Raw genomic sequence first — 26,813 nt, forward strand, 5'->3', positions numbered from 1 at the left:
ACTTGCCATGGCCTATTTATTTCTCGTTGCTCTGGTTTCCCTGCTATCCTTCACTCCCTTGCCTTTTACAGAGCACACACTGAACTATTGTCCCATAAAAGCCTTAGTTCAAGAAATGAGAAATATATTGCAGAGTCTGATGTAATCACAGACCATGATTCATCCCATCCTGCTACCTACAGAAGGCTCCTCGCTGCCACCAGAGGCTCCTTTGCGTTCCCAGCTGCCAGCGGAGGTGTGGAGGGGACCCAGGGCTGCGGCTCTGGGCATTACCTGTGGGAAGATGAACTCAGCAGCAAGAGCAATGAGAGGATCCAGGGGAAAATACCACAGCAGCTTATTGCTGTGCAACATCTGGAATTAACCTATTCCATCAAATTATCACCTGCAAGCGCCAGCCAGGCCTGAGCTCTCCATGTTCACCAGACTGTAAATCTCGGGGTAATCCCAGCACTAATGAGCTGGCAGCACCATGAGCTGGGGATGCCTCACTGGTGCTCACAGATCCTCATGCACTAATGATAGCTGAGTACCTGGCCCATGCACTGCCTTAGGCCCTTGGGCATCTTCACCGAGGGTTTTTCATATTTTTCAAGTTAGAATTTGACTTTCCTGTTTTGTTTGCCCGCTGGGAAAAGTCTGTCACTAACGTTAGTCCCCAGTTCTATTGCCTCATGTTCTGCTCAGTCTGTAAAAAGCAGAAAAGAAAGAAGAAAGGGTCCTTCCCATTTAAATGAAAAAAAGAAAAGAAAGGCAGAGTGGGAAGAAGAAAACTCAAAAGAATTGAAATAGTGAAATCTAGTCTGTAAGAAAGTCATCAAGAAAATTTCCTGCCAAGTCACAGCTCCAATTTCTCTTTATCTAGAAAAAAACCCTATTTCTCTTCCTTCCAAAGGCTATCACATTTTGTCAGAATAGAAAGCATAATAGAATAAATAGAATAAACCCTGTAAGCACTTAAATAATTAGAGACCTTCACTGGTATTACATGAAGATAAATGATTCCATACAGTCCAAAGCTGAAACATACTCCTGCTAAGTACCTTAGTCTTAACTCTAGGAATATAGGAATATCATATATAAATCTCTCCCTCATCTTTTCATACAGGAAAATGAAGTGCAGTTGGTTTTGAAGATCAGTGGAGTTGCTGTTTTTGTCTTATTTTATTCTGCAAGCATGCCATGCAGGAATTTGGGCAGCAAGTGATCCTTGAAGCCTAAAAAATATTTTTATTGGCATTAGAATAGTAAGCAGGATTTTTGCTCAGTGATAAGGTATTATTCGTTCATATACATACACACACATGCATATGTATTTTCAACATGTTGCCTTTATAAATCATGTGAAAACACAGAGCAGCTGTCCTGTACTAGTGGGGCTATCGTGCCTTCGTTGTGCTTCCCTGGGAGCCGACCCACAGCAGGCTCAGCAGAACATGCCTGATGGATAAAGTAATGGTGCTACTGGAAAAGAACATTTATACAAGGGGCTAACCTGGTGTTTTAAACACGAGAGGTGACTTGTCCACTTCGTCAGCTCGTAGATGAGTCACACTGTACGCAGATGGTTTCATTAGAAGAGTATTTTCCAGTAATTGGTCACTTGTAATCATCTGCACATCCAGAGGACAGATTTCCTCAGCCATTTCCTGGCCCATGCAGGAGGATACAGCAAACCATGGTTGCTTTTGGAACACTGCTGGACCCAAAAGATGAGTAGCCAGAGCAGAACAAGTTAAAAATGACTGGTCAGAAAAACTGTTTCTAAAAAGTCCTGAGGTTTCCATCTTTCTTTCTCATGGGGAACTGCGCATGGAGTGGAAACTGGTCGTATTTATGCCCACTGTGCCCAAGCCAAAGGATTTGTGTATCCGCACCCCAAATACGCAGCCTGAGGCAAGATCTAAATAACTGATTTTTCTGAATAAACTGTTCAAATTCTGCTTGGCTCACTGCCCATATTTCTAAGGACAACACAGTGGCTGCTGCAGAGATGTATTTCTTTGCCATCCGTATTTCCCTACAGCAGAGGTTATAGGGATTAAAACAATAGTTCTCCCTATAGGTACATAACAATTTATCAAAAACTGAGGACTAATGCAACAAAATCCTCAGCAGTAGGAAACAAAATATAGAAACAAATGCACCTTTAAGCAGCTTCAGAAAGACTGGAGCACAAAACAATTCCAGAAATATTGATACCTTATAATATACATTTCATAGATTTTTCCAGTCTAATCTGCCATTGCAGCTTCCATGTTTGAAAAAACTATCAAAAAACCACCATAACTGGGCATTTGTGAGGAACTGGATACAACAGGAGACCAGCAGGAGGTCCAGTACAAAGATTTATGTATAGAGAGGTGATGGGCAAATGAACGGGTAACACAGGGCCAGTCCCTCTGCTTGCCAGTTTGGCTCTTGGCAACACTTCCAGCAACATTTCCTACAGATTTGGGGACCTTCCCTCAGGACATGTGGATCTGGGGATGTCAAGGGCACATTCCTGTGAGGTATAGGGGGCAGAGGGACACCCCACCACAGCAGCACTCATGGCACAGGGAGAGGCCAATCCAGCAAGGTGAGGTGGGACTGCAAGAGAAACACGGCAGAACTTGCAATGCCACTGCAAACATCTTCCACATCTCAGAGCAGAAAGTCAGCAGCAAATGAAAAATTAGAAATGTCACATGCCTACATGTTTTTAATTTTTTTAAAAACCAAACCCACCAGTTTCTCTGCTGTGCTTGCCAAGGGGCAGCTCTAATTCATCGCCTTGGCCATCTCTGTTGAATTTTCCTCTCTACAATTTGCTAAACAGCAGGATTTCCATGGTTACCACAGCTTGCTATGGATAGGACTCAAACACACTGTGCATTTTTGCTGGGGGGATGCAGACACAACCACCCAGAGCAGTGGGTGCAGCTGAGACCCTCAATGAGCCCTGCTGAGGGCACAGAGGGGATGTCAGGCACTAACCCAGGTGAGAGGTGATGGGGAGATGGTGCTCTGTCCTTGCTTCTCCTTGTTCTGGGGTAGAGACATCATGTGGCCACCTCCTGTGGCTTTAGACGTTTGGCAAGGCCACAGGGTTGAGCCCTAGGCCCCTGCTCTGGGATTACCCCTTGTACACACACCAGCATCTCCAGCTAAGGCATCAGCACAGCTCAGGGTGGCCAACTGCCAGCATCCAAATATTTTTCCCCCCCCTTTTTTTTTTTTGGCATATACATACATAAACAAACACAGACATATTGCATCAGTGAAGGGTTCATAGGAGGGAATTGCTATGCTAAATTCAAACATTTTTTAAAAAACCAAACCAATGCAATAATTATTTTCCACCAAGAGATCATATATTTTCCTACTTTTGATGTCTAATAAGCTAGAGGTGGTATAATTTCCTGCTTTTGAAGTCTAATGAGTAAATTGCATGGAAACCTCCATAGAGCAGAGAACTCATTAATAAATGTATAGTCTCTTTGTCCAAGACTTCCAACTTTAAATCAAACGCACAACAACCAGATGTTTTTCACATTACTGCATTTCAAGATTTTACTGGAAGTGATCTCATCATACATACTTAATGTAGGTATCCAACTGTGCATGTTATTCGTATCACAAGTCAGACCTTGCAGCTTTAGGACACTGTGTGGCAAACACAGCTATTGTTTAAATGGATAAAATTTATGCCAAGCTTGCCACAGGGAGATGAAGGAGCCCAAACTGGATGCAATATGCTGATTTTGATGAGTGTCAGAAGTGAGGAAATTGTATCACTCAAATGTTTGAACTTATTGTTAGGAAACACTGAACCACTGTTTCTGGAAAAGATATTGAATTTAGCCAATCTAGTAAATCAAAGACTTTTCTGTTTTTCTTTGAAGTAGGAAATTAACTGCAAATGCAAAAAATTGAGACCAGGACAAAGCTGAAACAAGATGTACTTTTTTCACAGGGAATGAAAATGAAGGCTCACTTGAAGGGGGAGGGGAGGTGGAATAACTTTTGAGTAGGAAAATATTGCTTCATCATTTCTGAAGAACATATATACAGCTAGGTTAGGATTTGAACTTTTTGCTAGGAAGCACATTGAGCTGGGGGAACAGAGTTTCCTTCCCTGAAGGGATGCAGAGCACAGGATGCAGCTCAGCTTGCACGCCATGGCTTCAGCTTGCTTTGGTCATTAGGGAAATACCCTAATGGAGTAATGCACTAAATACCCTGTTGGAAACACCCACTGCAGCATCATATTAATTGGTCACCTCTTAATTGCCAGCAAGAGCTGGCTGAAAGTTCTCCAGGACTATTTATCACCAGAGCAGAGCAGTGGGCAGCTGTTTGCCTGGGGCAAGCTCACAAGTCCTGTTCATGGCAGAACAGCCTGAGCAACTCCTCTTCCCCCATGGCCAAGTAAGATTTTGACTACTCAAGACTTTAAAAATGCCACAGGAAGGTTTCTCAGGGTACTTCATACTCTTTTGGTTCCTTTTTTTCCATTGGAAATTTGCTGAAACAGAATTGCTGAGTCCCCCACCCACCATGTCTCCACCCTGAATCAAGGGGCCACTGGAGGCAAGCAAGAAGGAAGACAAGGAGGAATAGTTTTAACTGCCAGAGGGAAAGGTTAGATCAGATATTATGAAGAAATTCTTCCCTGTGAGGGTGATGAGGCGCTGGAACAGCTGCCCATAGAAGTTGGGGCTGCCCCATCCCTGGAAGTGTTCAAGGCCAGGTTGGATGGGTTGGAGTGAACTGGTCTTGTGGAAGATGTACCTGCCTTTGGGAGGGATGTTGGAACGAGATGAGCTTTAAGGTCTCTTCTAACCCAAACCATTCCATGATTTAATTTGAGAACTATGTGAAAGGATCTCATCTTGCCCTCCATATCAATTCATCCCAACCTGCCCTGACACCACCCTTCTACAGAGATCTGTTCTGCTCTGCTACTGCATTCCAGGCCATCCTCAACAGAAAATGGGGGGCTCTCAGCCCTTCCACAGAGAAATGGCCTCCAGAAATGAAAATGCTGCCCCTTCACATGGGTCAGCTTTTACCCACAGCACAAGTAATGGGGAAACTGGAATACTGACCAGCATCTGACTGGTTTCCTCGTTGAAAGATGTGGGAAGTTTACCCAATTTCTCAGACCATTCATTGGGAAGGGGAGTTACTCATTTTCTCTTTATACCAGGAGAACAGTGACAAAGAGCCACTGAATTTGTGCCTCTTTACTTGCAGCCAAATCGTCTGACCCCACCACATCTGAGCAGGTTCAGTGGAAACTTTCCAAGCCTGGTGTAAAAACAAGGATCATTTTGGCACATATAAACACAAAGAAATGTCACATTTAAATGAGGGAATTTAGAGAAATGATAGGCTTTTCAAACACATTAGCAAGCCGTTTAGTGATATCTAGAGACAGCTCAGAGTAAATAGATCAATCAAAGAGCCATAAGCAGGAGAGCACGTGGTCCCAGGCTGTACCCAGACCTGAGTTATGTCCTTGGCATTGCCCTGAGATGTCAGTGCTAGCAGCAGGTCTGAGTATGGAAGCTGACTTGCTCAGTGTGCCTCCTGCAGGAATTAGATCAGTCTTTGGCCCTCGTTAGATCAACGCACACAGCTGCTACAGCAGCCAGGCAGAGAAGGGGCTCTGCCTGGGTGCAACAGCACATGCAGCAGCTGGTGCACCCAGCTCATTGTCAAGGTCTTGGCTTTCTCTTCCTTTGCAGGAAGAATGAATTTGGTGCATTGCTCACACACTGATATCCCATCAATAATCTTTGTAAGATCTGTAGGCACATTATGAAGAGAATATAGACTTGAATTAGGAGGCTGAATCCAATTAGGCTGTATTGAGTTGCCATGTTCCAGGTCCTAAAGAGACCACAAAAGCCCCACCCCACTGGAGATGTACAGCTTACATGCTGGGTGTTCAAAGAGCACATTTTGCAAACCCACTGATCATTTCTGCAGCAGTCCTCATTATCCCCATGCCAATTCCTGTCAATCATAACTGGCACTGTGAAATAAATAAGCCCCCAGACCACTGCAAAGAGGTTGGGAACCTTCTGGAGACTTGGCACTCATGTCACACTGCTCGCCAGGGAGGGAACTTGGCACAGAAGCTCCTTGCTATGAGAATATCAAGGCCTCGATCAACACAGCCTGCAGCATCAAACCCTGCTCTGTAATCTCGGGAAATTATCCGCTGCCCCTTCTCACCGGGTGCCGGCACACAGAGGCCACAGCCTGCCTGGGCAAGTGTGTGGTGAGGCTGTTCCTGCCCGACCAGGGGCAAAAGGCCTGCAGGCTCTTTGCAGGACCAGTGTTTGGGGTTTTTTGTTCTTTTGTTTATCTTCTTTCTTTTTTCCTAAATTAAAAAAGCATGAAACCAGACTTTTCTGACCAAAACTTGACCTCTGGTGCAGTTTGGCTGACCCTGGGTGGCAGAGGAATTATTCACAACTGGTTGATGTAAGTATCATAACCAAGCAACTTCTGAACCCAGTACCACAAGGGAGGGCTTCATCACTGTGCTGTCAGACACCTTCTGCCCAACTGTGCATATTGCACACTTTCTAAAACTTCTTACTCCAAGGGAAAAAGCTCACCTCAGTCTATAGAGACACTGAAGGAGCAACCTTTGAGCACTGAGAGAGGTCTCATACTCGATGTAAAGGAGAGCTAATTTTGCACAGTATTTGCATTTTTAAGGCAAGAGTCTAAAGGTTCAGAGGTTCTGCTGGATAATGCTCTTCTGTGGCATGTGTGATACTGAGAACTGGTAACATAAGGAAAAAAATATCCTGCCCTCACTACAAACACTGGGAACAGCACACCCCAAAAAGTATTACAAAATTGTAACAGTCCCAACACAATTTGATAGATAAAGGCTTCATAAAAGCATGTAAGATTAAATATAAGAGGACTCATAAATCTCCCATCTGTTGCCTATTGACAAAGGTTTCACACATTTGGATATCAGTGTTTGCTGTATGGACTATAATACTGCGATATTTTTCTCTAAGATTAAGTAGAGATTGTTTTTGTTATAGGCATTAAACAACTTCAGGTTTCAGGAAGCAAAAGGACTTTGCAATCAAACACAAAAGGATGAAGAGAAGCAAGACCTTTCCTAAAAGCCTGCTCTGCAGACACAAGAAGCCACTGCACCCTCTGCTGGAGCCTAGTGAGGGGACTCCTCGAGACTGACTTCAGACAAGCTGCAGACATGTGTTGTCCTGTAGAAAACAACTTTTCCTGACTATGTCTTTCCAGTTGTACAGCGCAAATGAAAGCACAACATGGCTCAAAGCAGCTGTCAGCCCAATTAGGGATGAACAGAAATCGTGCTCTAGATAGCAGGAATTATAAATTCAGCATCAGCCACAACTACAAGTTAATTGGGCAGCAGACAAGTTTGCTTCCAGCAATAATTAAAATTAAACATCTTTTTAGCCTAAGTATTCAAAGTGGCTCAGGGACAGACTTGCAGCAGCATCCAGGAGCAAACGGGGGAGATCCAACACTACTGGTTTGGGAACATCTGGGTCAGAAATGCTGGAGAAGGGCCAGGCACCCCTTGCTGCTGAGGAGCACCCACTGATCAGCTGAAACAGCCCAGGGCATACTCCAAACTGGAGCAGGTTTTGGGGATCCTCAGCCCCATGTGAGCTGATCACATCCCACTGCTCTTGGTGTGACATGGCCAGTTTCTGAGGGGAAATGGAGCAAAACAGAGGCACCATCCAGCTCCAGAGCTGGATAACCATGGCCTGAGATAGAGCACCCCTAGTTTCCCTAATAAACCATTAGTCCATGAGGTTTTCTAGAGCCACAGGTCTTCCCCATTTCACAATATGATCAACTAATCCAAAGTTGTGTATCCAAGAAGGACCTTGCAAACAAGTAGTAATTTCTTATGAGAGATAAAGGAGCATGCAGACTACCTGCAGACAATTGATTATTTCTTAAAAGGGAAAAAAAACCTGCCCTAGCCCTCATTGCATCAAAGCACCAAATCCTATGGATGTTTTAATTAATCCTCACCCACCAGTGGAAGGAAACTCTTAGCAGGAAAGACTGTTTTCAGAGAGAACTCATACAGGAAAGTTATCAGCACAAAGGTAATAAAACCACAGGCAATGATCAGGCAATGATCAGTGAATTTAATGGCACAAGAAGGAGTTACTTACAAACCCTGTCTTAATGGTAAAATGTAGTTATCAAACCTGGAGTACATGCTCAGCAGCAGGGTGCTGATACCACTGGAAGTGGCATTTAAGCTGTGACCCCTCAAATGTATCAAGGGATACCCCTGCTCATGTCCTCAACTCTGAGGGATTGTTGCCCACAAGAAAGACTTGCTGCTGGATACTCATTGGCAGGTTAAAATTATATTGGGTGTTTTTTTCTAGAATTGATTTTTAATTAAACTAGAATTTGGGTGACTTCAATAATGCCCTCTGGCCCCACTGTAGAATGTCTCCTCACTCAGAGGAGCCTGGACTCATTTTCTGGTTTGTCAGTATAACCACATCACTCCTCTCTCTCCATGGCTCCCCCCTGTAATGTCAAACATGTCGATTCATCTTCATCTCAAGGCTCCTCACAGCTCATCCCAACACTGGTCATCTCCCATGTGCTGTCAAACCATCAACACCCACCTCCAATCTGCCAGCCCCCCTCACCTCCACTGCCAAAGGCAAACTCCAGACAGTCCCCTGCTTGGCTGTCTTCAGGAAAGCCTCTTTCCATCATCCAACTCTCCTCCTCATGCAGAAGAGCTCTTCTCCACCACCCAGAAACCCTCCTCAGTTTTCCCCTGCAAGTTTTTGCTCCTCCATGACAGGCATGGAAAGGCCAGCAGAGCCATTCTCCCTGGTGCTGGCCACTGTGGTGTCCCTGCTGCTCTCTCCCTCCTATGGGTTCAGCCCTGAGTCCCCTCCCTCAGTGTGGCTTTCACATACCCCTGCCCACGAGGGACCAGAGGGGCATGGTGGGGACCATCAGCCATGGCCATGGAGCAGTGAATCACTGGACACACAAATGGGACAACAAATGCCAAGCAAAATTCCAGCTTCTGGCTCTTGTCTTTGCTGTGTGAGTGACAGCTTAACGATGCCTTCCCTTCATTATCTTACCAAGAGACTTCTGTGTAAAACAAACAAATCCAAGCTCTTGAGCCAGCTGTGCTGCACAGGTGGGTTCATGAGCCCCAAACAGCCTCAGGCGAGGCACTGCGTATGGAGGCAGCTCCTTGCTGCTTGCCTCCACTCTGGGAAAATCAGGCATGAGCAATGGAAGTAGGAAAGAGAAATGACATTTAGACAGATATCTATGTTCTAGCAGTATCAGACTTTTCTGCTCTGAATGCCAATGCAAGCTGGTCTTTTTTCTTCATGCTTGCAGTCCAGGCCCAGTCCTCTCCCATGGGAAACCTTGGGCAGAGGCAGGGAGAGGGGCTTCACTATAACAAACATTTAAACAAATGGTTGATCTTCCCTGAATCGGGACCATAGACCTTGGGAGAGATTACTTGACCTGGAGTCAGCAACTTTCTCCACCAGCACTAAAAATACCCCTGAATGAGCCATGGAAATGTGATAGCTTAAACATTTAGCAGTACCTTAGGCTAGACAGTGGTTTATAATTATATGGTTTCCGTCCAGAGACCTGCCAAGAGGCCATTCCCACACAGTCTGTATTTTAGTGAGAACAGGGCTCTGCCAGCCCAAAGGTGAGGGGAGAGGTGATATCTGCCTTTGCCTATCAGCAAAACCAGCCTGTCTGCAGCACCACATTTCTGTCTGCAGCTTTTCTAAATCCATCAACAGCTCCTCTTAAAGGGTAAAAAAAAATCTGCTGAACACAAAAGAGTAGCAGTCACCACAATAGCTGTATGACTTATTTTTATAGTCTTCTTTATGTGTTTTCATAACTAGATATCCAGTATATTGCAGTTCTCCACCCTGCTAATGCCAAAGCACTGAGAAGTTGTTTGTGGACTGATCCCAGAAGCTGAGGCACCTGGACAGGGGAGATTTGGGATCCTGGACAACACAAAACCTGTTTAAGGATTTTGATTTGAACTACTCGAGGTGAGACAAATATCTCTTCCTTCTTCCAAATTAAAGCAAAGGTGCTAGAGCACAACCTTAGATGGCAGGAGGTGCAGGGATAAACAGATGTTGAAATGAAGGGGAAAAAAAGCAACTTTTCCATTTTGCCAACAAACCTCCGCTATTAGCAGGCACCAGGTCATCACTTCAAGTCAGATAAAGAGCAGAGGAGGCAAAGGACTTATTCTGCACTACACGGCCCTTCCTCAGCACATACAAAGCAGAAGGGGAAAGTAAAAAGGACTCTGAGCAGCCAGTGGCTGCACATCCCAGTGGGCAGATGCTGACAAGCATCCCCATAACCCCATCACTGGGGCTGAGCTCCCCTTAACCGGGGAAGGAGCAGTAGAGGTGTCAAATATATATACATATACACATAACAGAGACATTTTATCTCTACCTATACACAGACATGAGGATCCAGGGAGGCTGGGACAGGCTGCTCAGTGGAACTGCCTTTGCCTGCCTTCCCTCAGAGGCAGTGGCAGCCCTGCCACTTTCACTGTCCCCTGCTGCCCAGTTCATCTCACCAACACCTTCCTGCTCTGGAGCACAAGTGCTGCCCATCCCTGGTTCTCCAGTGCCCAAAGTCAAGACCTGGCTGGGAGCAGGTTTCCACAGGCTTGTCCTGGATGAGCCTTGATGTGCCAAGATGAGCTCTTGCTCAACAAGTACTTTGGGAGAAAAAAGCATTCAAAATACTCCCAAACACAGAAGCAGGACAAGAGCAGAGACCACTGTGGGGAACACAGAGAGTGAGCAATTAACCTGGTGGGACATGAGGGACATCTTGGGGCTGAGGCAGCACAGCAGGACATGGGACTGTGCAGCCCATCCATGCCACACTGATGGGGACCCAGGACTCCAAAGAAATTACTTTCTGCAAGAACCAACAGCCAGTTCTGCACAAAAAACTGCAGGATTTTAAACTGACGAGGGACTAAATTATCAGTGTGGTGCAGAGAGTTGCAAATGGCCCCTTGCCTGGTGGGACAGCCAGAGGCAGCTTTCCCTCGGCCAGGGCAGCACTGCAGGGACAAGTGCAATGTCAGGATTGCACACAGCAATTCCGTTGCTCACATTAACTAATAAAAAACCACTATGTGTTTCTGCAGATTGAAACAAGGCTTTTTGAAGAACCACAAACCCCTTCTTTTCCATAGGCAGAATGTTTCTAAACTATTTCCTGTGAAAAGTCTGCAGTAAAGTCTAAATTACACTCATTAGTTAAATTGGATTTCATTACCATCCTTTCCCTCAGAGCCCATTACACAAGTTGGATGCTGCATTTCAGGAATCCATTACATGCAAACAACAATATTTCCTTTGAAAAATTACGTTAAAAAGACTTTTGATGTTAAACTATGTCCTATTTTTTTGAAGGTGCAAGATGTTATCAGAGAAGGGGAGGCAAAAGCTGCCTTTGGACACCACAGTGCCCTCTAGAATGCCCCTCTAGTTCATCCAAATTACTATTTTTATAAGCAGAATTAACAGAAACAATAAGTTATTATCCCCACAGGCAGTTGTTTGTTTTTTTTTTTTAATAATTCAGGCCCTCTTTTATGCACTCTGCAGCCTCTAGGAAATAGAAGCAACACAACTCAGAGTGAAAGTGTGCTGGCACATGGGCTTACAGCTTGTCATCATACATGGTTCATGTGGCATTTGTCACCATCGAGAAAAAAAATGGAGGAAAAATAAGACAGTGCTAATAGGCATCTGCAGTGCTGTGCCCCAGGCCTTATTTCCTGTCAAAAATTAAACTAGAATCTTGCAAAACCTGGATATTTCCAAAACCTGACATTCAGGAAACCAAATCACCCTCTCTCCCTCACTGCAATCTACCCACACCCATGGCTTTCACTCTGTTTGGGGCTCTCATTAAGCACATTGAGGTCTATCAGGTTGTATTGACTGGTGAATAGAAGAAAACAAGAAGGATCTTGTCTGTTGGGTCAAAGGCCAAACAGTTTTTAGACACCTGTCTCACCAAACGAGCATTTTTAGCATAAGATGGGGATTCACAGCCCTTAGAGCATTGCTGACCATTTCAGTCATGCCTTGGTACTTGGTAAAACAGAAAGGAAACTATTATAGCTATTTGCATCCCTTCCATAACAGGGGAAAACAACTCTCTATTGCTAAGTGACAGACTGAGTCGAGCACTTCCTCTTTAGTGAAAACTTTATTAGATCTCAGCATGGTTACGATTTTGGAAATTACTTTTAGAGAGTTTTATGAGTTTTAGAGCTCAATTTTAATGCCATTGTCTTTCAAATTTAATCTTGCTTGAATTACATTTAATTTGATTGCTCTGTGGTGCTTACTTGCACATGAGCAGTTCACCATTTTGCTATTCACCCCTTTGCAAGCAAGGCACCCACCCTCCCTGGTGTGACCCCAAATACAGAGCAGAGGGCATTCCTGAACCAGAGAGTGTCCTACAAAGCCTACAGAGCTGCAGTGTTTGGGGGTTTTTTTGTGATTTTCTTCCCCTTCAGACATACACACTATGTAGGCTCTGCAGCCACAGTAAAGAGAATTGCCTGTGCCTCACACACATCTTCCCCTTTTCTGTGTCTCCCAGCACTGTGTGAGATGAGGAAAAATCCATCCTGCCTCACCTCCCACACAATTCCCCCATCTCCTTCCCAGTAAGACCCTTCACTGCCTGCACCACACAGCCCTTGCTTTGCTTACCTTGTCCTGCTTTACCTCTTCCACACTCCTGCCATCAATGCAAATTAAGTAATTGCCAATCACTGCCACCTGTCTGCCAACAGTTTTCCTGCAAATTTAAAAAAAACACCTTTGGATCCAGTTAGGAACAAGCAAAAGGTGAAGAAACTGGTTGGTAATCTGCATTGCTCCAAGCCTTGGGATGTTGCTCAGACTCAGAACAAGGCTGTAACCCCCATGAAATGCAGCGTGGTGGGCGCAGAGAAGGTAAGCAAAGCATCCACTGATCTTGCACAGTGCACACAAAACCTTCATGAATCACTCTTTACCTCCCTGATCTGAATCTCAGGGTATAATGCAAAATGTCAGCAAGTAATTTGGTCTTTTCCATGTTTAATTCACTCTGTGTAAAAACCTCTCATCTCAGTCAGCAAAATCAAAGCAAAGCCAACAATTGTCCAGCAGGGGTGCCAGAAGCCATGCCTTGCAGACCTTCACCATCTTCCCCTCTCCTGCACTAGTGGCAGCCAGGCAGAAGTTTATTAAAAGACCCCAGAGAAACCCATCTGCAGCCTGGAAATGCAAATTTCCAGTGAGCTCTTAACCTATATTTCCCAGTGTGGCATTGTCTTTCCCTGGTCTTAAAATTAAGAACCAAACACAGTTTAAGGGAAAAGGGGTTTTTACCTCAGTATTTATTTAAGGATCCTTAGGTGCATGACTTCATCCAGGTGGAATGCGCCGAAATGCACCCCGAAAATGCACCCCCAGAAATGCACATGCACGATAGATCGTGTATACAATTTACAGACCTTGCAAATGAGCAGATCTATCAAAGATTCCCCAATGAGAAGCTTAAATGAATAGCGTGATATCCCCCCATCCCGAGGAACTCCCCCCTGGATGGGCCTATTTTAGTTTACAGGTTGTGTTCCAGAGAGGACCTTGGTTTCTCAGGGTAGCATAGGACTTTCTGGCCCCAACTGTGAGGCCTCCAGGATGTTTGGTCTCCTGGTTAACGGAATATTAGGACTATGCTAAATTATTGAGCTTAAGGAATTACAAGTATGCATGCTAAAAGCACTGAGGATACATAAAAGCTATATAAAAGGGTATATATTAAAAAAATCATCTTGGCATCAGTGACACAAGAGCTGGAGCACGTTTTCTGCAGTCCAGTATGTTGGTGGCCCCCCTCTCTGGGGACAGGAGCAGAAGTTAGCTGTGGTGGCTGCTCTCCTGTGGGTCAGGAGTATCAGAGCTGTCATGGGCTGGTAATCTTGCTGTTGTGTTTGAAGGATGCCCTTGAAGCTGGTGGGTTTCCCTGTGGCATCTCACCATGGTGCATTCACCTCCACTGCTCTAAACTGAGTGTGCAACAAGAAACAGAGAGTATTTGGCCCTCGGGATATTTATTAAGAGAATTAGGAAAAAACCCCTCATTTTCTGAGCTTCTGAGGAAATGTACAATATTACTTCACTCATTTTTTTCTACTCTTTGATCTCTCAAACAAAATTGGTAATTAACAAAATTAATTTAGGATGATGCAATGTTATCTGGCTTGCTTTAGCTGAGCTCTGGGCATGAGAAGCATTGCACTGAAGTAGCTATTGTGATTTTTTTGCCTATATAGTCTGTCTAAACATATTGTTTCAAAATTTTACTGTCAAATAGATTTTCCCCTCTCTACATATGACATCTGACAAGCAGGAAAACAGTGCACCAAGAGTGTTTCTTCTTGAGAAAAAAATCACACAGGGATCCAAATGGGAGAGCAGGGTGTGGGAAGAGAGCAGGGGCTTAAAACCCCTCATGTAACAGGACCAGCATGTTGCCCCCCCTTGTCTTGCAGGGGGTTCTCTGGAGCTGAAACATCTCATTTGATTTCCACCAGGCTCTGAAAACAACTCCAGCCCAGCATCAGCTGGTCAAGGCTTGTGGAAAAATCTTCATGAAAAAATAATGTTGATTGAATAAGCAAGAATCAGCTGAGGCATATTGATTACTAACAGCATGCCTGATTTCTTAAAAGCCTTTTACTTGAAGATCAGTACAGAGAGTGTCCAGAGATGTTTCTGTCTTTAATGCAATCACCTTCGACTTCACAAAGAATACACAATTCATAAAATAAAGGAAGACTACCTGGGACCTCGGCTCTTTTACTTAGGGAAAGCATTAGAGATTTTCTGCACCCTTTTAGGTCAGACCTCCAGTGCCAGCATAAAATTTTCCCTTCCTCTTCCCAGAGCCCAAAGGGGATGGTGCCTGCTTAGCTCTGCACACACACAAATGTCAACTCTTTGCTTCTTCTTAAAGCATTGCTGCCAAATCTCTTATAATTTTATTGTCATTTGTATTTTTCTACTGAATGTTACAGCTTTGCCAGGCTTTGAAACCATTTCATAGGACCAAGTTTCTCCCTCTCTCTCTCCCACATTAACAGGATTCTGCATGAAGATTTTTACATCAAACCCATCAAGTACAGTGGCCCCATAAGAAGGGAGTGAAAATCGATGTCCTGATGCCCATTCAAAGGGTGACTGAGGAGTTGTATTCCATGTTCATACCCAGAACTGTGCCTTAAGAGATCCCGTCCCAACCTGTTAGCAGAAGGCTGCACATCAGGGTCAAAGCTCCAGCCCTCCACTTGTGGGGCATTGCTTGGGCATAGGTAGTCACTCCAGTAGAGTGGAAACCACTGAGCCTCAAGCAGTTGTTCCACCTCAGAAGTATCCATGAGCAAAATACTGGTGGTTATCTGAGCAAGACCAGAGTCAGAATAATGTACAACACCTTCTTTAAAGCTGTTACCATATCCTGCTCATCGCTGTTCTCTTGGATGGGGGCTGATGCAGTGGAGATGGAGGATGGTGGGAGGAGATGGATCCTCAAAGCTCAGCAGCCTGAGCCCTGATGCAGCTCACTCCTCTTGGGCTTCACTACTTTCTTGCAGCCAAAAATGAAGATTTCTTTAATAAGCCAGAAATTTCACTTGTGCTTAAACATGGAAAATTGCATTATTAAAGGACTGCTTCACTACAAATTGCTTTGAATTTCTTTGGTTCTGTCACAGAGTATGGGCTGGGTTCTGCTTTTTTAAGGCAGCTGGGGAGAAAAAACCTGTAAAAAGCTGAAACCCAAATCTTCCCCAAGGCCCATCACCAAACCCATAAAACAACATTGATGAAGTAACTCATTTCTTTTCCCCAGACTCCTGGCACACCCAAGTTTCTTTTTGTCCAAGTGAGGTATTTCTTTCCATTAGTAAATCAGCTGAAGTCTTTCCCGGGACATCAAGCTCTTGTGAACAGGACAGGGCTGCTGAGGGCAAGGCTGCCAGCATGCTACTGGGAGTGTCAAGGGCTAAAGTGCTCTGCAAATGCTGCAGGCTCACATCTTTCCTAGCACAACTCCTGCCCAGGAGAAGCAGGGAAGCTGCTTCTTGGGGGGGCTGTGTATATCCTGGCAGCATGTTTGTTTCTTCCGACTACAGAAGGGTATTTGCTGCACCTGTGAGAGGCGCTTAACCTGCTGTCTTACCCTCCCCAGGAACCACTTTAGTTTTGCTACGAGTGAAAAATCAGCATGTCCACATATTCAGCCCCACCTGCAGAGGCAGATAGTGACCAGACATTGAAGGCAAGACTGTACAACTGAGTTGTGAAAATTTGTTGAGAAAAAAAACCCAAAACTTTTCCTTCTTTTCCTTCTTTTGCTTATATTTCAGCTAAAGTCTCCAGTGTTCTCCAGGTTGACAAAGTTTTTTAAATTTTTATCATGGAGTTGGTTGCCCTCAGGAAAGAAAGACTTCCTCTTATGAAGTCTAAAATTCCAGGTTCTAACACAGTTATCAACTTATATTTGAAAAGAGAAGCTCCCACTCAAGTCTCCACCTCTCCATGCAAATCCTAATGAGATCTGAGCTGACTTTTGTGAGTGAGCAGGGCTCTGAGCTTTCAGCAACATCCCAGCTTTGCTCCTCCTCAGGTAACATTTTCACCTGTACACTAATGACCACAGCTCAACACTTTTCCAGAGTGTCCCACAGATTGGTTTCGCAAACATTTTCAGGGATCCATTATTTAATCAGAGTTTTTCTGGCAGCACAGGGATGCTCCTACATAAAAGGGGGGCAAACAGTATAAATAAATCCAGTTTTATCTACTAAGTCTACTAAAAATTAACTGGGTCTAGAGGAAGGGAAAATACAATGTGTAGCTGACTCTGGGAGGGAAATAAAGAGCTGGTAAAATACACAGTTCTAGAAATATTTAAGGTGAGGAAAAGGGCTGCTGGGGAAGAATCAGGGACAATTAGGCTTTTGAGTAGAGAGCTAGCAAACTCAGCCATGCAGAGTTGCTTTTTTCTGCACCAGTTTTGCAGAGATTTATTTCCTTCTATCCCAAATCTATAGTATGCCCTTCTATTTCCTCAAGCCTTAAAGGATTTTTTGAGGATTCAGCCAAAGCTTTATCCTCCCCAGGAGATAGAGCATAGCTAGCAAAAAAGGTATTTTGTGTTCTTTAATCCTCCCTACTGAAACCAGCCTACCTCAGGCTTAGGTATGCTTGTTAATAAGGGCAAAATAAATTTGAGATGGAGCCTTCAATCAGAATTGTGCAGTAGCACAACTTCAGCTTCGTCTTCAGTTCATACTTAGCACAGAATGGCAGGGTAGTCACATCTCCCACAGCCTGATACCTCCTCAACACGACAGGCCCAGCCCTGCCTCTTGCTGGTCAACGAGCGCAACCTGCTGATATCCCACCAGAACTACAACCTCAGCCACCTACACAGGGATTAGTTAATCGCTGGGGCAAGATTCCTCTTATCTCAATGATCAGAAACTGGAATTACTAGCCAGAGCAATTTGTTTTACGTTGTGCTCACTGAATTTTCACTACAAAAGCCTGTGCTGGAAGTGGCACGAGTAAATTCTCCTACAGTCATTCTTGACATACATTTCATTTTAAAATGATTAGCACATAGAATATGATTCATTTTTCAGAGAAACCGCTTTTAGGGATATTTAACAGCCTTTTGTACACAGCTCAGCTGGGAGATGAGTGCTCAGCACTGACTTGCTCCCACATGGAACACTCTGGGCTAGCCAAGAAGGACCAAGCCAAAGACAAGATGATATAGATATATAGATATATAGATATATAGAGATAGAGATATATAGAGATAGAGATTAGATATAGATATAGCGATATAGAGATATAGAGACAGATATAGATATAGATATAGATATAGATATAAAGATACAGATATATAGATATAGATATAGGTATAGATATAGATATAAAGATATAGATATAGATGTAGATACAGATACAGAGATAGATAGATAGATAGATAGATAGATACATACATACATAGATATGGGAAGAGGATTTACCTTTTCCATCACCTGCCAACAAACCCAGCAAGCCTACAGTTGTGGTATTGTAAAACGACCGAGAAATAAAATGTGCAGCACTCATTTATCCAGTTCACTGGGGAAAAACCCTGCAGAGGTGGCAAAGAGGAAGGGCTTTATCAATTTTTGGACTTTGGTTGAATCCAACCATGTAAAGGAAACCATGGAGAAACCAGCCCTCACTTGTGGGCAAGCAGAAGTGGGAGGCAGCATGGCTGACAGGAAACCACAGGGTTTGGTGTTGGGGTGAATTTGCTCTGGCTCAGGGTTTGGCCCTGGCTTTGCTGATTGCTTCTGCTCAAAGGCCCCACTACCATTGCTCAGGCATATATCAGCTCTCTGGGTTTTTTTCTCCAAAAGTCTTATTCCATTCTTCTACTATGCAACTTTATTTATTAAGACATAATGTTAAAGTTATTAGTAAGTTAAGGGGGACTAGTCTAACCTTTGCAAGGTTTATGGACACATGTACAGCAGGTACCATCCAAAAGCCCTGGTAATTGGCAGTTTACACTCCTGAAATATGACATCATTTACACAGCAGAATCAGGGTATCTTGGAAAAGCTGAATAGCAAAGGAGGGATTTCTCCAGGACAGCATCAGGCTTAACTCCTTCTCTGCCTGTTGGGGCTCTCAACATCAGAAGGACATGGACCTGTTGGAGCAAGTCCAGAGGAGGCCATGGAGATGCTCTGAGGGCTGGAGCCCCTCTGCTCTGGAGCCAGGCTGGGAGAGCCTATGGAGTTCACCTGGAGAAGAGAAGGCTCCAGGGAGACCTGAGAGCCCCTTCCAGTGCCTAAAGGGGCTACAAAAGAACTGGAGAGGGCCTTGGGAAAAGGGCCTGGACTGACAGGACAGGGAGGTATGGCTTCAAACTGACAGAGGGCAGAGGTAGATGAGATCTTAGGAAGAAATTTCTCCCTGTGAGGGTGGCAAGGCCCTGGCACAGGTTGCCCAAAGAAGCTGGGGCTGCCCTGTCCCTGGAAGTGTTCAAGGCTAGGTTGGATGGGGCTTGGAGCAACCTGGGAATGTGTCCCTGCCCATGGCAGGGGAGTTGGAACGAGATGGTTTTTGAGCTGCCTTCCAACCCAAACCAGTTTATTATTCTGTGATTCAGTGATACCAGCCCAAACACTCCCATTTGCCCGCTGAGCTATTGCTCAGTCCATCAGAAGACTCTGAAGGGTTTTCTTACACAGCCAAGTAAGTTACTACTGACCTAAAAGGGAGAAAATGGGGACCTCACACCCTGTGCAAGAGCAAGGAATCGGCATTTCTCAATTTAACCCACCTGGCTCCTCTCCATCTCCATGGCTGCTCCCCACCACAGAGAAGGAAATGGTGCAACTGCAGCTCCCGGGACTGTGCAATGCCCGGAGGTTGTTCCATATCCTTCTGTTACTGGGTGCTAAGCGGCCAATTCATGTCTTTCACAACTGCACCTACCAACTGTTAAATTAACATCTTGGGTGCCCAACACAGAAATCCCTTCAACTTTGGTTCTGAGTTTCCTCATGCCTGAGGTGAGAGATCTGCACCTGCCAGCTCACCCAGGAAAGATGGGGAATGCACTGAGATATCCCAGATGCATCATCCTACACTTGAAAGCTGTTTTATTAAGAGTACTTTACCACAAGTGTATTAGATATATTGCAGTAACAATGGCATTTTGATGTGTTTTTGATAGACCAGAGCAAGATACAATACTGTTAGGACCTCTTATAGAGAAGAAATAAAAATAAATGTACACAGTTATGAGCAATTTGGAGTCAGCCCCGCACACAGGAAAGATGGGAAAAAAATTGCAAAGAACAGGTTGCTTAGAGCCATTTTACAAAGCACCAGACTGCAAAGCAAGACTCAAGGAAAAGCTTCTTCAGTGTCTGTGCACCCATAACACCTTCCCTTCTTGTGCCTACCAGCTTGGCCGGCTTTACACTAAGCCTTTCCTTCACAAGACTTTGTGGAGTGGATTGAAGTGCTGCAATTCTTTCCTTGGTAAAATTTGGAGCATGTGAGTTCACAAGAGTCTATAAAAATCAGTAGCTTTTCAAGGCAGCTCTGCCCCAGGCTAAAGTTATCTAATGAGGTATTTAAAACACTCCCACTGCAAACTGAAATAAATCAGAAATAAAATCTGGTTGAGAGAGATCATTACTGCAGAAATCCCACTGGACACCCCTCAACTGGGAATGGCCAGGCATCCCCTGAAAAAATCTTCATTTTAAAATGGTTCTGATTGTAGCAGGAAAAAAGCTTCCAGCAGCCAGTATGGAGCTAGCCAGGCTCAGAAACACTTTGCTACCTCTCTGCTATGAAATCTTCATTGAAAATGCCACCCATACCACCTCCCCTGCTGACTCCTGCTGTTAAGGAGAGCTGAGGGGGTTTGCAGGGAGTTTGTGTCAAATGAAGGAGAAGAAGCAATGAAGGTTGTTTCTGGCAAGGATCACACAAACCCACACACCCCATCTTTCAGTTCAGGGATAAGCAGCATTCCCAAACCCTGAATACCCCCTGAGAACCCTTACCAGCACATTGTATCATTTATCAGCCAAGGCTCCATTATATTAAGCAAATTACAACCAAATGCCCCATCCAAACTGGACTGAAGGGACATAACTTTTACATAAGTATCTGTTTGCTGGTTATGAGTGTGGAAACCAGCAGTTCTTCCTGGCAGGATGGAGAAGAAAGCAGCAGGGATAAAACCAGCCAAACCACTTGTCATAACCCCAGGGAGGGATAAAATAATGTTTGGGGATTAAATTTTGGCTGTAAAGAAAACCTTGGAAACACAAGTGAAAATTTTGTCTCCAACTGCTTGTTCCATGGAGGTTTTCAGAAAACACAATGTACAGATGCTTTTGCAAACTAGAAGTGGGGCAGAGACACATCTGTTTCTTCTCTGAATAAAATCTGCAGGACTTCCAGAGGTTTCTGTAACTTGAAATATCAGATAATTTATGTGAAAGCACCATGACTCATTTAAATTTCATATTATCCAAGATGTGTCTGTAAAGAAAATCTAATGCTTTTCTGTAAGTAGTGCAGAAAAATCAAACTGAAGGATTACAAGACACACAAAGGAGTCTGCTTTATAGTACAATAGCTGAAACCAAGAAGGCACTAAAGGCATCACTTTAAAACCTAGAATTATTGAGACCTCCAGGTCAGTTTTGCCCATGCAACTTGGGTTTGTAACTGTTGTTTCATAACTTGAAGATGTTTTAATAAGTATTGTACTGTTAAAAACAAGGGTTTCAGTGAACAGGCTTCACGGATTTAAGTGAAATAATTGACAATTTCAGCTGAACCAGAAAAAAGAGATGTTTCAACGCAAAAGCATCTGTATTTCTTAGACTAAGTGAATACTCATGAATGCCAAACACTTCCTGTGTTCTCAGTCACAAAGCCCTGGTGGGCACAAACACCCAGGGAGGAATGAGCAGCAAAGGACAAACTGGTGGCATCTACTCTGGAGCTTCACTCACCTTTTCTCTTCAGGCCAGTCCTCTGAACCATATTTGTAGTTCCTACTATTTTTGTCCTAAATGTGCCCTTACTTCAGGACGAGGAAGAAAAGGTGTTAAGACACAGCTCAACCAGAGTTTCCTGAAATATGAGGTTGTTCATTTTCATCTGTAACTGTGTGCTAAGAGCCCAATCAGTTTGCCCATCTTTCCCAACCAGCTCTAACAACTGTTAGAGCCTGTAGACATCCAGAGTTCCCAGTATGGCAACACCACCTGCCTGGAGCTGTAATACTTTGCTCAAGACTGATTGGCCAAGACAACAGACTTGGCCTTTCAAAAGCACATAAATACCTCAGGTGGCAGCAGTTCGATGTCTTTGACTGGATCAAAGAACACAGGTGACACGGCCCCAAAATGCCAGCTCTCGGTCTGATTGCTCTGGTCAGCTTGGTGTCCACTGGTGAGTTGACATTGCTGTGGTGCAGCTGGGTTTGACTGGGCTTAGGCAGACAATAATGAATTATTGAAATTCAGTTGAACATAAATAATGCTGGGGGGTTTTCCCTCTAGTTTTATGAAGAATGATGGTAATGTGGACAGTTATGACTATTATAAAATACACAATTAGGTGCGCATTAAGAGACATATACTGAAGTAGTTGGAGGTTTCAGAAAGAATCATAAAATCATTAAGGTTTGAAAAGACCTCTAAGATCAAGACCAACCATCAACAAAGCACCATTAGAAAGTAAACATAGTTTATTTCACAAACTATTTTTAAAAATCTTTATCTATAGCTTTGCTTTCTTTTTAGTGCATATACCTTAAAGTCAGGAAAAAATGGATCAAATCTATACAGCAGGTTGTAAAATGTCCTTTTACCTACAGTTTCTGAAATTGCAAACTCCTTTGAGCTCATGTTTTTCACTTTAAATACCCTATTGTGCACCTGAACACTTTCTGTTCCACTGGACTAAGAACATGCTTGAATTTTTCCCGCTTTTCCTCTTTTCCATGTGAAGTTTTCACCAGGCAGCTGGATGTACACCCGCCCCAACAACAGCACCAACACTGGGCACAGATCTGCAGCGGGAATCCCACCAACCAGATCCGCGGCTGCGACAGATACGGCTGCGGGAATTTCGGTGCTGACAGGTAACGCAGCAGAGCCTGGGCACCGGGGGCCACTTGGCTTTCCTAAATTGAATGTTCAGGCAGCAGAAAGAGAACAGTTAAACAGGGCTGACACTCGCAATGAGAGAATACTGTTGTCTGCAGGACCTCTTACTCATTTTTGGGATATTCCTTGGCAATCTTACAGAAGCACAGTGATACCACTGCTGATAACAGATGCAGAGGTGAAGGAGCAGGACTGTTACATGAACTACAGACAGAGTAAAGGAAATGGAAATATTTCAAGGATTTTTGTCCTTTATCCTTGTTGCTTATACTCCAGAAATTTAACTAACACTCAGCAACAGCTTATAGGAAGCTGAGTAGATTCATTTACACAAACTAAAAGTCTGTCAGCATCATTAAGTAGGGACCTCATAAAATAACAGGTTATATTTCTCTGAAAAAATGCTTTTTAACGTAGAATCACTCCTGCATTTTCCTGTCATCTCCTCTCCCCAGGCTCTGTAAGTGTCCATCTTCATCATGCAACTTCCAAATTTCTAAGTGAGAAAATGCCAAACATAAGATTCTATTTTACATGGGCACAGATGTTTTTTGGGGTAAAAAAATGGTACTCTTCTATAATAGTTTGAAATAGCCCATGAACTTGGGAAAATAAAAAATAAGCTTAAATTTGAAATTTCATCTCACTCTAAAGTAGTTCAGAGTAATATGAACAATTTGCAACAAAAAACCCCGATGCTTCAAACCTGCTACTTCTGCCCAGTTTCATTGAAGGTAAAAAATTTTGTTAGACAAGCTTCAGCTATCATCCTGCATTAAGTGACCAAGTGATACATAGCATTAACCCTGAGAGATGTCTCTAGTTATGTATTTCTGCCTCCAGGCATGGTGGCAAAGGAAAGCACAGCGGTGTGGACGTCATCTGTTCTGATGGAGCCACGGTGTACGCTCCTTTCAGCGGGCAGCTCTCGGGACCCATCCGATTCTTCCATAATGGAAATGCCATTGATGATGGAGTCCAGATCAGGGGATCAGGCAAGTAATTAACAGCAGGTGTGCTGTGAGGTGTGCACAAGTAATCATTTCATTTACTGAGCAAGGTTTCTGTGGTTCTTCAATTCAGGCACCATGTTGATTAATCTTGCACCCTCTCTAGCACGCTGAATTATTGGAAGACAGCACCAGCAGGATGTAGTCCTTTCCTATGCTTTTCTTGGAGAGGAGGAAAGAAAGGAGTTGAAAAACATGTAGCAGGAAAATAACAATCCCAAATCAAAAAATAGGAAACAGTAAAAATAAAGCACCGGAAATACGTCCTCAGTTTTGCTGAGAGGATGTTTTCCCATCTCTATTTTCAGCTCCCTTTTTTCCTTTTTGCCCTGGCAAATACAGTAATTTTGATTTCACCGTTGTTGGTACCTTGACTACATTTCTGCTTTATCCTAACAGTCTCCAGTAAGAGACTGGCAGGGAATGCTTCTTGCTCACCCCAGGAGCAGATGCAGCTGATGTTTCCTGACCTCGCTTCCTCTCCCGTCTCTCCCAGGTTACTGTGTGAAGCTTGTCTGCATTCACCCCATCCGGTACCACGGCCAAATCCGCAGAGGGCAACAACTCGGGAAAATGCTGCCAATGCAAAAAGTATATCCTGGCATTATTTCTCATATCCACGTTGAGAACTGCGACCACTCTGATCCTACTCATCTGCTTACGCCTGGTAAAAAAACCCTTAACAACAAAAAAAGCAACTCAGAACAAGAGTAGATTTGCACTCTAGGACCTGTGATAGTATTTTTGAATTTTTGTATTTAAAGCATGGTTCTTCTACGAAATAACCCTAATCTAGAAAATAACCATACATCTTAGCTCTACATTCCATTTACATTTCCTAAAGGATGACAAATTTTATGGGGGGGAAATCCAACTACAAGCATGGGATGTAATTCCAGTATGTTCTTACCTAACTGTAAATCAAACATCGTAGTTGCAAACATGTAAGTGCTAAAACTATCTAGAAGTTAACTTTAATGTGCTGTGTTCCTTTATTTCAAAGCTGTTCCACCATTGCCACAACAGGAGAGAGGCTGGGCTGCAGTGTGTGCTGGGAACCCTACCAACGAGATAAGAGGCTGCGATAGGTATGGCTGTGGATACTACGGAGCTCCAAGGTAATACAGTAATTGGAACACATGGGGTTTTGCTGTCCTTCCACTAGAGTTGAATTCTGTTTAGGTCATGTAAGAATTACAGCTTTGAAGGTTTAGATTGGACATGAGGAAACTTTTAGGCTGCCCACATTGCTCAAAACACCTCTCTAGACTAAGCCATGCCTGACCTGACCTAATGTTGGGAACACTCCTGACTCAAGGGGAAAGTAGGACTTGATGTGCTTCAGACAACCAAACCTTCTGTGACTATGGATTTTTTTAAAGACCTGGAAGAAAAGTGTTTTTCTCCAACTCTTACAGGTCATCCACCCTACATGGCATTTCATCACCTACACCTTTGCAGATCCTTCAGCCAGTTTACTGACACTATTTCTGTCCTAACAGCGCATTTCCAGATCTCACCATGTGCTGCCTGACCTCTCTCTGTAACACTGGGCCTGACCAGAGATTTCTGTAATGATGTGTTTGTTTTCAGACGCAATGGCAAAGGGAAGCACCGGGCAGTGGATGTCATCTGTGCTGACGGGGCGACTGTGTACGCTCCCTTCTCTGGCCAGCTCTCTGGGCCTGTTAAATTCTTCCACAATGGAAATGCCATTGATGATGGAGTCCAAATCAGGGGATCAGGTAAATAGCTCTCTTTCATTTAACATTTCTTTGTCTTGAGCTCATACAGGATGCATTACCTTAGCATACTACTTAGTTAGCCAAGTAGTCTAGCCATGTTTTCTTCTATCCACTTACATGCAGAACTTTTTGCTCCTGCTACAGTGCAGATAACTGAGTCCTGCAGAATTTCAGGCTTTTCCCTTTCCTACAGCATGAATTGCCACCTTCTCCCTGCCTTCCATCTTCTCTCTTCCATCAAGTTAATGACTCCAACCACTACCTAATTTTTATGATCACAGCGTCTTTGCTTTTTGGTATTTCCACCATTGCTATCTCAGTGGAAAGGACATGACAGAAATTGTTAAAATTTCTGAAATAGATTTAGTACAGAAGAATAAATGCTTCATCAGTCATCTAATGTTTTCCCTCCTCTTGTTTTTTCACCAGGATTCTGTGTAAAACTACTCTGTATCCATCCCATAAGATACAACGGTGCAATTTCCAAGGGACAAGTCCTTGGGAGAATGTTGCCAATGCAAAGAGTATTTCCTGGGATCACATCTCATATTCACATTGAGAACTGCGATCATTCGGATCCTACAAGCAATCTTGAAAGGGGTAAAGGGCAAAGAGATTGAAATGGAAATGCAGTAAATTCCAAATAAATCCATCTCAGCATCCAAAAGTTGTTTTTTCTTCCCATGCACAAGTTTATACTATAACCTAATCAATACTTTGCGCCTTACACAAGCAGTGTCTGTTGGATGGCAACAGGGACTCAGAAAACAAACAAAAAAAAGATTTGCGTTTTTGTTGGAATTTCTATTTACCAGAGAATCAGGAAATTAGCAAAGACTACCTTTTTCTAAGTCTGAAAAATCAGCTAAAAAGCAAAGCGCTCACTCCCTCCTGTGGCAGAGAAGGTGCACTCCTGTCAGCTTCTCCAAGCACCAGCTGGCCTCACTTGTTCAGATCAGGGAGCAGAACAAATGCTTCAAAAAATCAGTGCATCAAAAATCCCAACATTTATCAATGCAGGCCCATTTAACTGGAAGATTGGAGCCGGAGCAAGCTGACATTCAACAGCTGGATTTGATGACCTCAAAGGTCTCTTCCAACCATAGCAATTCCATGATTCACAGGTTCACAGAAACACTACCTTAGTGACACGGACCGAGAAAGGGACAA

The 26,813-nt window shown here is 43.8% G+C and overlaps 1 protein-coding gene across 1 annotated transcript; it reads left to right on the top strand.

The window, feature by feature from the left end:
* Positions 1–22,123: 22,123 nt before the first annotated feature.
* On the top strand, positions 22,124–26,263 carry LECT2 (leukocyte cell derived chemotaxin 2; the record flags this gene model as incomplete). The annotated part of the gene is made up of 7 exons (XM_082291436.1): positions 22,124–22,169; positions 22,731–22,863; positions 23,732–23,883; positions 24,395–24,565; positions 24,902–25,016; positions 25,492–25,643; positions 26,073–26,263. The coding sequence occupies 7 exons, from the start codon at positions 22,124–22,126 to the stop codon at positions 26,261–26,263; spliced, it is 960 nt and encodes a 319-aa protein (XP_082147562.1).
* Positions 26,264–26,813: the final 550 nt, after the last annotated feature.

The sequence above is a fragment of the Coloeus monedula genome (genome assembly GCF_965178545.1).
Source record: "Coloeus monedula genome assembly, chromosome: 15".
Lineage (NCBI taxonomy): Eukaryota > Metazoa > Chordata > Aves > Passeriformes > Corvidae > Coloeus > Coloeus monedula.